The 16,224-nt window shown below is 43.3% G+C and overlaps 1 protein-coding gene across 1 annotated transcript in view; it reads left to right on the forward strand.

The window, feature by feature from the left end:
* CACNA1F (calcium voltage-gated channel subunit alpha1 F) overlaps positions 1-13,270 on the forward strand; it is a 125,744-nt gene extending 112,474 nt beyond the window's left edge. The window contains exons 41-49 of the mRNA XM_042447643.1: positions 973-1,074; positions 2,048-2,178; positions 2,298-2,423; positions 6,410-6,639; positions 7,346-7,486; positions 8,476-8,639; positions 10,042-10,154; positions 10,740-11,045; positions 12,574-13,270. Of these exons, the coding sequence (XP_042303577.1) occupies positions 973-1,074; positions 2,048-2,178; positions 2,298-2,423; positions 6,410-6,639; positions 7,346-7,486; positions 8,476-8,639; positions 10,042-10,154; positions 10,740-11,045; positions 12,574-12,891 (1,631 nt within the window). The 3' untranslated portion in view covers positions 12,892-13,270. The remainder of the gene's footprint in view (positions 1-972; positions 1,075-2,047; positions 2,179-2,297; positions 2,424-6,409; positions 6,640-7,345; positions 7,487-8,475; positions 8,640-10,041; positions 10,155-10,739; positions 11,046-12,573) is intronic.
* Positions 13,271-16,224: the final 2,954 nt, after the last annotated feature.

Genomic DNA, 16,224 nt, shown 5'->3' on the forward strand with positions numbered 1-16,224 from the left:
TCCTGTCCAACACAAAGATGCTTTCCCTCCCTGGAAATCTGAGGAGTGGGAAATCTTTGCTGTTCTTTCCTGATAGGGTCTTATGAGAGAGAAGAGGTTGGAAAGATGCATAGTGACCACAGATAATAGCTAGCTGTTCAATGAAATAATTATTTGTTGTTGTTGTGTGCCTTCATGTCACTTCTTACTTAATGGCAATACTAGGGTGAACCTATCATGGAGTTTTCTTACAAGAATTGTTCAGAGGAAGTTTGCCATTGCCTTTCCCTGAGGCTGAGACTTGCTCAAGGTCACCCAGTGGGTTTCATGGCCAAGCTGGGAATTGAACCCTGGTCTCCACAGTTATAGTTCAACACTCAAACCACTATGCCACACTGACTCTGCAACAATTACATTTGGCATCATATATGACATATCTCACACATATATATGAGATATACATGAATCCCAGCATCAGAAAATTGGATCTGATCCCAAACTCTAAGGTTTCTATTCCTTCTAAAAACGTCCTTTGTGACCCTCTTGCTGCCAAGTTGTAATATTCTGTGATGTCAGCTATCCAAAGGTCCTTGCTTCATTCCCAGGTTTTTTTTGCCTTAGCTTCTTTCCATTTTACTTCAACCCTCACCTCTTAGTTCTAGAGTCACTCCCCAAGTGGTGTCCCTGGGTGCTAGAGTGAGTCCCTAAAGACAGGAATTTTTGGAAGATTTTTGAATACAGGAAGGTAGATTTTTGCTTGCATATTAGAAGGAACGTCTTGGCAGTGAGAGCAGTTTGGCAATGGAACCAATTGCCTGGAGAGGTGGTGGGGTTTCCATCTCTGGATGTCTTCAGAAAGAGGCCGGACAACTACTTGCTGGCGATGCTTTATCTAGAGATCCTACACTGAGCAGGGGCTTGGACTCAGTGGCCCATAGGGAACCTTAACTCCATGAGTCTATGAAAGTCTTTTTCTGTCCATTCCTATTATAGGAGATTTGGATGTGGCCAACAAGGAGCTCCGTGCTGTCATCAAAAAGATCTGGAAACGGACAAAGCCTAAACTACTGGATGAGGTGATACCCCCGCCAGAAGGTCAGTACTCCTGTCCTGGCAACAACAAATCTAGCCTCTTCTCATGTGTTTCAACCATTAAGGGAGAAGTAAGGAGCAGATCAGGGACGTAGCGAAGGGGGGGGGGGTTCTTGGGGTCCGGACCCTCCTCCCATTAGAAAAATGAATGATGCGTGCTGCTGCGCCACCGCGCCCAAGCCCCATTATAATGGTGGCACTTAGTCTGGACCCCGCCTTCCTAAAATCCTAGATATGTCCCTGAGCAGATCAAAAATTATGTTGTTTGCTGGGGCCTTTCAAAATCTCCGAGCCTTGAGCCAGCTACCAGCCATGCTGGGTTTCTGGCACCAGTCACAATAGGCCTTGCAAAATAATTTTTACTCTCTCTCTCTCTCTCTGTTATTATGTGCCTTCAAGTCATTTCTGACTTATCGTGACCCTAAGGCAAACCTATCATGTGGTTTTCTTGGCATGTTTTGTTCAGAGAAGGTTTGCCCTTGCCTTCCTTTAAGGCTGAGAGAGTGTGACTTGCCCAACGTCATCCAGTGGGTTTCCATGGTTGAATGGGGATTCAAATCCTGGGGTCTAGAGTTGTAGTCCAGTGCTCAATCCATTACACCGTACTGGCTGTCTCTTTCTCTCTCTCTTTCTCTAACACACACTCTCTCTCTCTCTCTCTCTCACACACACACACACACATATAATAATAAAATGACATGAAATGTCAAATGTTTTTTAGTGCAAGATGGAGTTTATCTTTGGAACTACAAGTGCAACCCCATTATTCCATTGCTATGGGGTGGGGATGCTGACGCTCTTGCAGCACCTTGAAGATAATTACCTCCCAGTCAATTTGATCTATAAGCTGCCTCAGCAGTGATTTTTGACTTTTAAAAAACAGCCTGGCTGGTTGTATGGGGCTTCATGGAAGAATGGTTGTTTCAAAACAACCCATGTTTCTTAACCAGCATGTGCTTAAACCTTCCCTTGGCAGAGGAGGAGGTCACTGTTGGAAAGTTCTACGCTACATTTTTGATCCAGGATTATTTCCGTAAATTCCGTAAACGAAAGGAGAAGGGGATGCTTGGACCAGATGGTTCCCCGAGCAACTCTACTGCCTTGCAAGTGAGTCTCTCCTTGTTGTAAGTATGGGCCTCTGTGTCAGGTGGTCTCATGAACAAGGAATGCAACATAGATCCTGGGCAGCTCTGATCCCACTGTCCTTATGCCTCTGTCCCATTCAGGCTGGGTTGAAAAGTTTGCAAGACTTGGGACCTGAGATCCGTCGGGCAATGTCTTGTGACTTGGAAGAAGGAGAGGAGGAAAATGGGGAAACGGTGTGTGAGGACGAGGAGACTGTGGCCTACAAGGTGAGCCTTAAACTTAGCATTCCCTCAGGAAGTAATTCTGCATTGAGTGGACTTTACCAGTTTGGAGTTGGAAAGTCATGTGGCTGAATGCTTCTATGTGTAGAAATATTCTCTTTGACAAGAGAACGTATCATAGGGAGTGTTTATAAACTACAGCTCTTCTTCCACAGATGCACTACTTTTCTATTTGTAGGGAATATTTGTGTATGGAAGTGCAGCCAGTTGTGTGATTTCCCTCAGAAACAAATTTAACATTTCAATGAAAACCAAGTTGTTTTCTTGTCCTGCAGTTGGAAATGTAATATTACAGTAGGCATTGCTAATCTTTGGGCTCATTCACATTACAAAAAAAATCGTTTGAAACCGATTCAATCACGTGAAGTTCCTACTCACCCCGAATCTACACAAGCGAATCCGGGCTGTGCACACCCGTTCCGTGTTAAATGGCCCCTAGCGCGGGTCTTTGAAATCGGCGCAAATGCCGTTTCTTTTAAAAACCCCGGGTCTGGGAATGAGGAACTTGGCCTCGATCACGATCGAGGCAAATTGAGGAGGGATTTAGGTCAGAGGGTGGGCAAAGGGCAAGGCATTTCCTCCCCTCATCGGGGGGAGGGGGAGGAGGAAAGAGCCCTGGGCGAGGGAGCAAGGGAAGGCATTCTTTGGGCCTCTTTTCCTGCATCCCCTGCCCAAAAGCCTCTGTGCGCTGGCCATTCCTTCCTTGCAGAGGAAAAAATCACGGAGCTCATGTCAGGCAAACCCCCCCCCCTTTTCAAATGCAAACAATTTCTATTCCAGATGTACGTTTCCTTTTTAACCATTTTTTTTGAGCGCACATGCGCATGGTTTATATTCCAGAATGTATATTTAATTTTTAACCTTTTTTTTGAGCGCACCTGCGCATGGTTTATATGGCAGAATGTATATTTAATTTTTAACCATTTTTTTTGAGCGCACCTGCGCATGGTTATATGGCAGAATGTATGTTTAATTTTTAACCATTTTAGCGCACATGCGCACATGCGCATGGTTTATATTCCAGGGCAGATGGAGCCAGGCTTGCACTTGCAGAGGAGAAGCTACAATGTTGCAACAATCAATGTTACATTTTTACCAATTTTTTTTGAGCAAATATGCGAATGATTGTCTTCTTGAGCCGATACAGCAAGGGAAGCAAAGGGAAAGCTAATGTTGCTTTTAAAGCAAAAAAAAAAAAAAAGAAAAAAAAGGGGGCAGATCTGACCAAAAGCCCAGGTTTATTAAAGAGAGAGAGAGAGAGAGAGGCATCTCTTCCCTGCTTCAGCCGCTGAAACCCCTGTGCCTGGCTCTTTAAAAAGGGAGGACATTCCCCCGATGCCCTGCAAACGTCACCATTACGATAGCTTGATTGGCAGCGGCCTCTACAGAATGCATTCGATTTCTGTCAAAATGCATTCGATTTCAAATTTGTAGTGGGCACTTGCTAACGGAGCGATTCGGGGGAGGGCTCCGGATCATCCCAGTTCCCTCCATGTCTTTTAGGCCAGTATGAATGGGTTGATTGCATTTACTGAGCTAGAATACTATCTATGGAGTCTGAAGGCATGGATTTTGTTTCACATTTGCAACCAAATCAGTTGCAAAATCTCCAACCGGGAAATAATTTTTATGTGATGGGGTAAAATGTTAGATTTTCATATTGTCTGTGGTTTAATTCACTTTCCTGAGCCACCTAACTTCTTTTAGCAAGTTAAGATACTTGGTGCAAGTTCAGGTCAGCTAGAAAAGGATTGTGTTATAATGATGCTTTGAGATGCAATGATCAGATCTGAAAAGAATTGTAGGATAATATTACATACAAATTGGTGGAGAGCATATTATTTTGAAAGATAAATCCTGGTTTCTGTTTCTTACATTTTCTTCCCAGAATGCTTTGTACTAAATGCAAATTAAGTACATTTCTACTAGCCAGTTCTCTCTGCTTTTCCACACCTGCTGTTCTGTGTTCAGATTGGAAAAGTCTGTAAACGAGTTTCTGGGAGAGCAGATGTGTGTACAATATGTTGCTTTGCACTGTAGAAAAGAAGAAACTGGAAGACTGTGAAATATTTGGGGGAGGAAGTAAGAATTGTATTTCTAGCTTGTCTGGTTCCAAAGGGGGCAAGGTGAGAAATTTGCTGAGACAGCAAATGTCTCACCTTGTTGGGGCTCACCAGGAGCTGCCATATCATCACTCTCACAAGAATGAGACAACATGAGTGAATTATTTTGGTTGGCACACATTCCTCCTCACTGAAAGTTCCTTGCCTAGCCCTTTGCAGACCCCCAAATCCTGGAAGGTGGACTTTGATTTGCAGTAGCATGTGGGTGAGGAATTGCTTATGCCTCAACCTATGCCCTCAGATCTATAAGCATTCTTCCCATGTACCTTTGGAATCTGGGTAGTGCAAATGTTCAGTGAATAATGCCACTTTGCATGTGCTCAGATTCAGTACTTGGATATTTCCCAATGCTGAATCTTAGTATTACAAACCAGTTCTAGGATGAGTTTGAAATTAAGCCATGAGAGGGGAAGGAAGTTTCTGATTTAGTTCATTGCTTGAAGAGTGAATTCTGTGTCTGTTCTTATAATCAGAAGATCCCTTTACATGTTACATCCCCCCCCTCCTATACTGAGCTCATCACTACATGGAGGTCTGCTCTTAGTCAGCTACAATGCACCTTCTAAATTCAAGAAAAATATATGCACCCCAGATCTATATTGTATAAGAAAAAATACATTGTAGTGCAAGAAGGTGAACCTGGTCATGCAGTTTGCCACCGTAATATCATAGAGAAATCAAGACAGGCAAAAAATATTCCTCCTGCCCCTCCTCTGATTTGATGCAAGCAGATGAATCAGAAGAAAGGGGGGAGGAGAAGAAACAGGGACTTGAAAAGATATCAGACCCAAGCAAGAGGGGTTGGAAGATGGAGAGTCTGAAGAAAAAGAAAAGTAGTAGAATCACACACAGACTGAATTCTCATTACAAACAAATGGCCATAATTATCTGTTGATGGAGAGTGACATTATTCTAAGCGTTAGCATCTCAGCAGTAAAATCAAGACTATACATTTTATACCAGAAATCCCAATAAGGTCTGCTTCCCTTTGGAGGAATGTTGTTGTGTGCTTTCATGTCATTTCTGACTCATGGCTACCCTACAGAGGGGATTTGGCTCTTCCTCTGAAGCCGAGAGAGTGTGACATGCCTAAGGTCACCCAGTGGGTTTCCACTGTTGAGTGAGGATTGAAACCCTGGCCTCCAGATTACCGGTACTGTTACTACTACAGGAGAAGAGATTCCATCTAAACATTAGGAAGAACTTTCTGATGGTAAGAGCTGTTCAACAAAGGAATACACTGCTCCAGAGTATGGTGGAGTCTCCTTTTTGAAGTTTTTTAAACCAGCTGGATGGCCATCTCTCAGGAGTGCTTAGATTGTGTATTCCTGCATGGCAAAATGGGATTGAACTGGATGAACTTTAGGGTCTCTTCCTACTATGATTACATTATTCTACTCCAACACCCAAACCTCTGCACCATGCAAGCTGTCAGCAAATATAATGAAAGAAAGAGGAAAAGGACAGAAGGAGGAGCCTTACAATGTAAAGAAAACTCTTTGAAAGGGAATTTGAGGAGAAAGAAGATTAAATCAGGGATAGGGAATACAGCCCTCCATATATTTCTGCCTGCAACTCCCCTGAGTCCTAACCAGCTTAGTCAATGGTGAAGGATTATGAGAGCTGTTGTCTAAAAATACCTGTAGTTTGAAAATGTCGATTTGCCACAAATACCACCCAGGCTTAAGAGATGAGTAAAGCAGTGGATCTCACATTGATTTGAAATCACCAGCTTGATCTTTGGATATAGGACTTGATGTTTATGTAATGTGTGAAGAGATTTGAAAGCAACCGTGAATGGCAGTAGTATTTCTGAGGCATATATGGTTCTTCCTTTCATTCTGACAGAGCTCTGAGGCATTGTATGGCAGTGCTCCTGACCGCCATGTCTCAGCTGATGCAACTTCACCAGAACAGGAGAGCAAGACTTTGATGAATGGCCTTGTAGGTTCCCGGCATCCCTCGAGTGTCAGCCTCTCTCACATGACAAAGGGGCCAACCCATTACGAGGATAATGTCAGTGGCCATGATGAACCCACGGAATTGCCCAATATGACCACGCGACGCAGGATAAACAGGTGAAAACAGAAGGGGGGTTCTGCTAGGCAGGATGTAGACACGAGTCAACTGATTTGGACTTAAGGCAGACTGAATTCACTTCAGTGACTTGACTTGGACTTGACTTGGCAAAAATTACATACTGATTCAACCTGACTTGAGACGCGTATATTTTTAGTGACCGACTTGCTGGTGCCATTTACTTTGAGTGGCAGGCAAAACTTGTTTTCTTAGAAATGTGGGGTGCATTTCTAGGAAGGGAACAACAAATACATTAGGCAGTCGGCTTGAGGAGGAAGCATCTTGACTTGGACTTGCTTTAGAAAGCTCCTTCTGAATCTTTATAAGGCTCATCTGATGTGCAATGGGGACAGGCTGCCAGCCAGACCTCAATCTCTGCCTTAAGCCCATTGCCTAATGTACTGGCTGTTCCCCTTTGAGAAATGCACTCTGCCTTCTTTGTTTCAGTTAAAATTTGGCTCTGAGAGTTGAGACTTGGCTTAAAACGTGACTTGAAAGTATTTTGCAAGGACTTGAGATTTAACTTCAGACTTGAAAGTAGAGACTTGAGACTTGTCTTGAGATTTGCACTAAAAGACTTGGCTACATTACTGCTGCTAGGCTTGGAAAGGAAGAAGACGGTTGCAATTCTCATGGAGTACATAGTGAGGCAGGGAGTTATGATTCCAGGGTTCCTCACAAATTTAATCTTCTCTATCTATTCAGACGGAGCTCTGACGGTAGCTGCATCCCACCAACTGTGAAAGAAGAAGCTACCCACAATGAGGATTATGGTGAGGACACCTCAGTTGAGCAGGGTTACTACAGCCGGGAGGAGGACTCTGAGAGCATGGCCTCTCGTGAAAGGTGAGAATAAGGCCTTCATACACTACACTACACAGACGCTCTGGACATGACACTGGTCCTATTGGCAAGTTGCCATTGCTACAACGGAAGGAGAGTTCTTTCCCATGGTCCAGATCCATATTGTTCGAGTTAATATTAATTATGAATAATAATTAATAGTAGACAAATGATCTGGTCTCTTACTAAATATTTTTAAAATATATTAAAAGGTTTATCTCATCCTATATCATGGCATCCCAGGGCAGCATACAAGTAGAATCAGCATATGCAGTTCAAAACGATTATAATTCAAAATATTAAAACTAATTTAAACAGATTCAAAACAAACTAAACAGTTTAACAAGTTAAGGGTCAAAATAGTTTGGAAAACATAATATTTTTTTTGGGGGGGGGGAATAAACTAGGGCTCAAAAGCTTTAATAAAAAGCCTTGTTTGAATTTGGTATTAAGGGGAAAACAATGCTGGTGCTAGCTGATATCAAAGGGAAGGTCTTCTTCTCTCCCTGTGGATCAGGCAACATTTATGCAAGAAGGAATCAGATCTCTTCCCCTTTGCACATGATAACTGGAGCAAGGTAGAGCTTAATTCAACAAGAAGGTGACATCATGGACCACTGTACTGACAGCCCACAAGCAGTTCTTCACAATACTATGTGTGTTTGGGTAGGAGGGATAATTGTAAATTATACATAGCCGGCACCCAACCTAGACATTGATTTGATGCCTCAAGAGGATGGATTCCTGCAATTCTACCAGGGTTTATAAAAGTTATTGTTTTGGACAGCATCTCCAATGGAATTCCTTCAGCCAGCACGGCCATGCAGACTGTAGTCAAAAAGGTAACTGTTTCAAGCCCTAGATTTTACTGAAACCTACTGCTGCCACACAGCTAGAACCATGAAGAACAAAGGCAGGTCAGTAGAGGGAACTGATTCTGAGGAATACCATTCACTGATCTGTGTGGTTCTGTATGTTTTTGTCCCATGCAGGCAGCCATCTCTGCACAACCCTCGGCCCCACCGCCATCGCTGGGATAATGGCTATGGAGGCTCCTTGCCCCTACCCTCCCGGCGTGTCAACAACGGGCTTGTCAATGGAGTACTGGATGGCAGGCAACCGAAGCGCAGGCGCCTCTTGCCTCCCACGCCTACAGGTCAGGGGATACCTGGGATTAGGGATTGTTCAACAACTCAGGGAGGAAAACCTGTTAAGGTTGGGATAGTGTGGGTCCCTCGAAAGAATACATCTGTGCACTATACAGAAGAAGACATATACATATACAGGAGTGGGGTGGGGCAAGGCATTTTGGCCCTCTATGGAGCTTTGGCAGGGGGAATATGTGGTGAAATTGTCTCCCACAGCTATAGACAATACAGTTAAAAACTTACAAAAGGTGAGCATTAAAATAGAATTGAACCATTACAGTACTAAAAACATGTCACCCATTAAAAGAATGAAATGCAATTAAAAGGATAAAAGCAATTAAAAACAGTACACTTGAAACATTTCAGCACCCCCAGCCTGTTCTTTAAAAACTGTTGTAAAAACCTACTGGTATTATGAAGTAGGAAGCAAGGGGAAGGGAAGCTTCTTGCAAATAAAAGATGAGTGTATCAGAAAGCCCAGCCTAGCCTTTTCTCAGATGTTATTCTGTGTCGAGTTAAGTCTCTTCATAAGAGAAACATTTAAGTATTTGACATTTCCCACCACCCCAAAGTGCATTCTGAAGAGTTGCAGACTGAGGCAGGAAGCAAAAATCAAAGCAAAACAAAAAAGGGGGACAGAAGAAGCTCTCTCACATGGAAGTGGGACACATTTGCCCAACTGTGTGCAAAGATCTCCATGAGCTTACCTATGGAACAGACAGAAGGTAGTACATTGGGGTGAGAGCAGGTGGCAGAATTATATTTAGAAGCAGCAGGTCCTAGTTTCAAAACATTTGGGAAGCACAGTTGTGCTTTATGGGGAAAAAAGTAGTCATCCCTTACCACCAGTAGTGTAATTAAAGTTGGCATCACCGGGTACAGCAACTCTTCATGTCACTGTCTCCACTGACCTCCTCCTATAGCACACCGTACAGAATCCTTAGTGCTGCTTTTTGTATTAATGTTGCTCATAAATCATAATTCCCATATCTCGCAAAATTAAAATTATACCTTTAAATTACAGTATCAGATGTACACCCTAAATGTATTTACGTGTACATAGTTTCATGTGGTTACAGTGAAAATTTAGTAAGATGTGATATTTTAAAAGAAAATTTTAAAAGAATACAAATGTTTAAAAAATACATTAATTAAAATTTAAAATTATTTTCTTTCTCTTCCCACTAAGCCTTGCCCCACCCACAGCATCTCTTTAGCATTTTAAAGGGACACAGGTGAATGCCACAGCCCTTTCCTGACAAAAGGCAGATGTTTGGGGAGTAGTGGTGTCACCCCATCCTTAGGATGTCACCTGATGCAGTCCACACACCACACACACCCCAGTGATGTTCCTGCTTGCCAACACCAGTGACCTCTGATGCTTTCTCTGTCATTTCCTTCTTTTCGTAGGTCGAAAACCAGCCTTCAACATCCAGTGCCTGCAGCGCCAAGGCAGCTGCGACGACATGCCCATTCCAGGCACCTACCACCAAAATGCCCCACCTTGCCGAGCACGTTCACAGGTAAATTTTCTCCTGTTTCCCTGTGTGAAATGGTGAATGAAAGCTAAAAGGAGAAAAGTTTAAAGAAAATCTGGTTGAAAATAATGTCTTTTGATGCTAAGGCTCTTTCCTCACCAGCCACTGCGTGTAAATACTGTTTTCTGGAAAGCCACTCTGCCAGCCTTGAAAGTCATTCTTTTGTATCATGGCTTCACTGAGGCTGACCATTGAAAACAGGTCTAAGGGTCTCTTCAAAACCAGAGAACTGAGAACCCCATTTTAAATGCATGAACAGTATCTAATTCAAAGTGAAGTTTGCACTCAGACTACAGTGCACAACTTCATCCAGTATTGTTGTATTAGTAGCATACTAACATTATTTGATTTTTAATAGGGCTTTGTTATGGTTACCTGGGTCTATCATGTTATCCAAGATAAGACTGTATTGTGCAATGATCTGATGTTTCGTCCTGCTTTAATTCTGGTTCTGTCTATGTTATCAAAAAGTTAAAGTCCACAATTTAGTGTAATCTTCTACACAGCCTGTCAGTGCTTCTGAGGCCATGCCATCCAACTTAATCTCACCTCTTCTTTCCTCAATACCAGGGCTACGGCAGCTACGACTCATGGCACAGTGGCAACCATGCCTCAACGGGTTCTTCACAATCGTGGGCTACACCACCTAAACGGAGCAGGCTGCTTTATGCCCCACTGATCCTGGTGGAAGGGGACGAGTTGCCAGGGCACAACTGGGAGAAAAACAGCAATAGCCTTCCACCCATGTCGCGAGCACGCTGGTATATGAATGAGCCAGAGCTGCCCTATCGCACATATGGCCATCTTCATGTGCCTGGCCCACTCAAGCACAGCTACAATGACAAGCGTGGCAGTGCAGACAGCCTGGTGGAGGCGGTGAGTGCAAGATAGGGTGCTTTCTTTCTAGAATATAGTACTTTGGGTATCAGAGCTCTCCAGTGATTCAGAACCCGATGTGTGGGAGTTGGGGGGGGGGGCTGCAGTGAGAAAGACATGGGGGACTTCGGTTAGAATCAACCACCCCAGGACAAAAGCCCTGCAACTATAATCCTCTGTTTTGATAAAAAATTTGCTGGTTAGGACATGGTAGATCTGGTTACTGGAAAGACTGCATGCTACACTGACAATGATTAAATTGCCCAAAGCACAGAGAAAGGCCAGCCTGATTTTGCAGACTGAAATTAATTGTACACAATAGCTTTGCACCATCAGTTCCAGTCTGCTAGCCCTGGTAGATTAGCAAAGAGGTAAAAGCAAGGCACTGAAGTCAAAGGACCAATGGAAGACTTGCATGCCCTACTCCCTGGCTGCTTTCTAAGATAACACCAGGGACTGTCCATGTGTTTTTGAGGCTATTCTTCCGCCACAGTTAAAGCTAAAACCAGGCAATTCTTTTTAATTAAAAGACAAGTTTTTAAAATTTCTGAATCATTATACCATTTCATAATGTGACTTACATGTTGATGAAAAGGATATTGAGTCATTTTTCAACTAGAGTGCCTCTTGACTCATTATGCCTTTCATCTATTGACTCCATGATTCTATTCAGGAATCACGCCAAGCCCTGGATTATAGTAGCCATAAATCACAATCCAAGCAACAGTTTGAATTTCCAGGCATACCACAGGCTAGCCATGGTTTAGAGCAGCAGTGGGCAAAGTGCAGCCTGTGGGATGCATGTGATTCCCCCAGGGCCATTTTTATGTCCTCCAGGCCCTCCTGGGGTGAGAAATATGCTCCAGAATGTTTGTAGTCCCACCATGCCCCCGCGGTCAAAAACAATTTTTGCAAAATTTTTCAAAAAATGTTTTGACCCAAAATGTTTCAAAATGTCCACTGGGGATATGAGGTGCATTTCTACCACACCTTGCAGGCCCTTGGGCCAGTTTAGGCTCAGAAGAAGCATTTTTTGAAACCCAAAACATGGTGAAAAGGCCCCCATATCTCTTAGAGATCTTTAAAATGATGATGATGGTGGTGTTGGTGATGTGCAATATCTCTTAGGGAGCTACTTCAGGCCACTACCCTTCCACAGGTGTCCACCCCTTCTGATCTTTTTTTCCTATATGTATATTAGATTTAGGTCCATTAGCATAAATCCTGTCTCCATAATAAAGTGGCTTCTGGAGGCAGAGCAATGACCACAACTGTGGTTTGTCAGTTCAGGGATTGCGTCAAACCATAGTGAGCATAAACCTTGCGTTGCAAACCCACTTCAACCCGTAGTATCTGATTCTCCTTTGTTTGTTTAACTTTCAAAACCAAGGTCTGCCAATTCTAGCATCACTGTTAACCCATAGGCAAATTTTCTTAAGTAAGCTTTGGCCTGGTGTCTAATTGAATCACAGATTTGATAGATGCAACAACTTTATCTAGTGAGCTCCTTTCTTCTTTTATATTCCAGGTGCTCATCTCTGAGGGCCTGGGCGTTTATGCCCAAGATCCCAAGTTTGTGGCCTTTACCAAGCGTGAAATTGCTGACGCCTGCCACATGACCATCGATGAAATGGAAAGTGCAGCCATGGACTTGCTTAGCCGCAGATATGTTGGCAGTGAAAGAAGCAGCCGCAGTGGCAGTGGTGGCCAAGTCTTGTATAGCAGTGATGGAGAGCACAGTGGCGCTGGGAGCCTGGGCCCCATTTACAGCGATGAGGAATCCTTCCGTTCCCCCCGCGAGGAAGAGGACTTGGCTGATGAGATGGCCTGTGTCACCTCTTATTGACCATGAAGTGCCCCCTGGTGGGGCATGGAGAGACAATTGCCACAAGAAAGAGCGGGAGAGCAAGAGATCTGGCTCTGGAGTCTTTGGGCTAAGGGCACAGAGACTCACCAAAAGGTGTGCCATAGTATGAGTGACTTGTTTGGAAAGGGAAGCCTTAGGATGGAAACCAAATGCTGCCCTCTCACTAGCCTATGCAAAACCAGCTATTAGAAACACTGTGCACTCTTCTGGTTTAGGCAGTCAGCTATTTGCTGCCTCTTCTTCACGCTTTTGACTCCTTGATGGTTATGCAAAAACTGAAAAGCAGCCCTGGACTGCTTCCTCTAGGGAAGGGTTGTGGCTTTTGAAAAGCTGATGATTCGCAATCTTTTTTTTTGTACCAGAAACAATAAATATTCTTTGAAAGATGGGGTAGTCTGTTTTACTGGACCAACTGAAAAAAAGAAGAAGTCTTCAGCTTTACTTTTCCACCTTTCCCTGGTTTTCTTCAGCTATCACTCATCTTATATGGAATCATGGAGCATAAACAAATCACAGTGTACTCTGTAAATATAATTAATACAGGCATGAAACATTAGAAAAGACAATGATGCTAGGAAAACTAGAAGGCAGTAGAAAGAGAGGAAGGCCATGTGTCAGATAGTTAGACTCAAGTCAGGGACCTAAGTAGAGCAGTGGAGGACTGGGGGTCTTGGAGATGTTTCATCCACAGGGTCACCATGGGTCAAAGTCAACTCAAGGGCAGTTAACAACAGCACAACACACATAACAACTGGATTGGCATTCCATGCTCTTCTCGCTCAGTCCCATGTAGAGAGTAGTAGTCCTAGTTCACATCTGTGCCCTGAATGGGGTGATTCCATCTTCTGTCATATTTCAGAGATGGTTAAAAGGTGCACAGAAATAGCATTCAGTTAAATCCTTACCAAGTTGAAAGACTGATGCCTATTGTATTGTTCTGTATTGCATTCTACTATAATAAGGCAAGATGTCTGCATATAGCATGTCCAACAGACTCAACCTCCATTTCCCACAGCCAAGAAAACTTCACTGTGTCCCCTTAGCAATTGGCTGTTTTGCTACACTGGAAAACCACTGAATCAGTTTTTGTTGACCTTGAAATAAGGTGGAGCTCTTGAATTGAAATAATTGTCAGATCTCGGGTAATCCCTGCATAAAAATTATTATATCTATAGCTTTTTTCCCAATTCACAATCTCTAATGGAAGCCCTAGTGACCTCTTATGAAATCCTAGGCTTCCAGAGAAACCTGGTTTAGAAAACCTGTTCTGAGAAAGCCTGCTGTTAATTCCATTTAGGGTTAAGCCAAACATACCATCCAATCACTTTGCTTTCACTCTAACTTTTTCTTTTATATTGGGCTTCAACATTGATTTGCCCACAAGAGTGCATCTTCTGTTTGCAACATGGAACATGAACATTAGAACCACCTTCTTATCTGAGATTCACTGACTGCATAATTCCTATACCCAAAGGATCATTAGGAATGCACGCATTTGCATTACTTTCTTCCTCGAAGCATTTTAGAACTCCACTGTTCAGTCAAAAAGGCTCCTAGAGTGGCTTACAGATTAAAATAAAATATGACGCTCCTTTCCCACAGGCTTACAGTCCAAAAGACACAACACGAAAGGGAAAAAAGGGATGAAAATTGAAGAGAAAAGGACACTTACATTTACAGAATTTTTGTATGAATGAAAACAGTTCAGAGAGAGGAGGAACAAAAGTCTCTTGGCAGGGTGAATGCAGTTGCCATCCTCCCCTTTGCTGCAGCCTCAAGGAATGGCTGCTGCTCTATGATGGTTTAAAAAAGAACTGAAGACAAAACAGTTCCTTGCAACCCTTGGGCATTGCTTTTATGAATACCACCTGTGGTTCTTTTGTCTTAAGCCAGTGTGGGGAGTGTATAGTTCTCCAAATTTTGTTAGATGATAACTCCCATTTGCCTTAGACCACATAGCCAATGATGATGGGTTTTTGGAATTAAAATGCCACAACATCTAGAGGGCCACAGGTGATCATTCCGTTTTTACAAATGTGTGAAACATCAGTCAGCTTCCCTGCTGTGTCCTGAAGAACAGAATCACTGATACCTTTTAAGATTTCCCCAACAGCATGGCTAGCAGAAGAACCCACCTGCTCCATGGATAAAATGGGGCATCAAATCAGAGCAATGGCACCTCTTAAAAGAAGTGGATGCAGCCTAGTAGTCTTTTGAAGTCCTTTGTGATATGTTAAGAGAGGATGTCTTAGGCTTTCCTGCAGGCACAGCTGAATAAAACCCAGAAGTAAAATACAACCGAATAAATTCTTGATCATGGCAACAGGATTATGAAAGATCCTGCATATATAGTGACATGCATATGTGTAAGCCTGCCTGGCGGCAGTCTTATTACATATTTATAGCCTACCTTTCTTCAAAGGTGCTCAGGGCAGTGCACATGGCTCCCTCACACCTCTGAATGTACAAGCACAACACACACTATCCATCATCCTCAGAGGAACTCTAAAGTGTAGGTTAGAATGAGAGACAATAACTAGACCAAACCACAGGGTGAGCTAGATGGCTGAGCAGGGATTTGACACTAAGCCTCCTAAATCTAACACTTTACCTACTATCGATGGGGAATGTGTGGCTGCCCAGCTGTTACTGGACTACATGTCCCATCTGATCTAGCCAGAACAGCCAACGGTAAGGGCAGAGAAGTAGTGAAACCCATAGTGCTGCCTGCTGTATCCTCCTCAACCACACTCCCTCTCTATCCTCACTTCCAATAGTACTGTCCATCCTACATATTTCTGTCACTGCCACCACTTTTGTAGGAGCTCATATTCTCCACAGAGGCCTCCCAACTCCCTTCTGCCAGCCACGGGTGGTGAGGACCTCCTGTTTCTCAAGGTACATCATCTTTCTCCTTGGGCCCCAACTGGACCTGTGGAATGAAGACAGCCTGCCACTTTGTCCTGGGCCCCAAAGCACTAACCCAGTGGTTCCCAACCTTATCTATGCTCCACACCCCTAGGAAATGTTTGGTTCACGTTCGCATCCCCTACAAAACTAATACCACATTTCTAATATGTAAACCACATGCAAGATGGTGGGTGAACAAATTGAGCTTTTTTTTTTTAAAGAGCTTTTAACTCAGTGCATAACATGGCAATCCAAATCGAGCAATTAGATTCTAATTTATTCAGGGGGAAAAAGTAAATTCTACAATCCTCTTCTTTGGATTAAATAATGAGACTACTATCTGTGCAACACATCCACTTACTACCACTTCTCAAGGCACACTGGGAGCTGGTTGAGTGATGA

Source organism: Sceloporus undulatus, chromosome 2, assembly GCF_019175285.1.
Source record: "Sceloporus undulatus isolate JIND9_A2432 ecotype Alabama chromosome 2, SceUnd_v1.1, whole genome shotgun sequence".
Lineage (NCBI taxonomy): Eukaryota > Metazoa > Chordata > Lepidosauria > Squamata > Phrynosomatidae > Sceloporus > Sceloporus undulatus.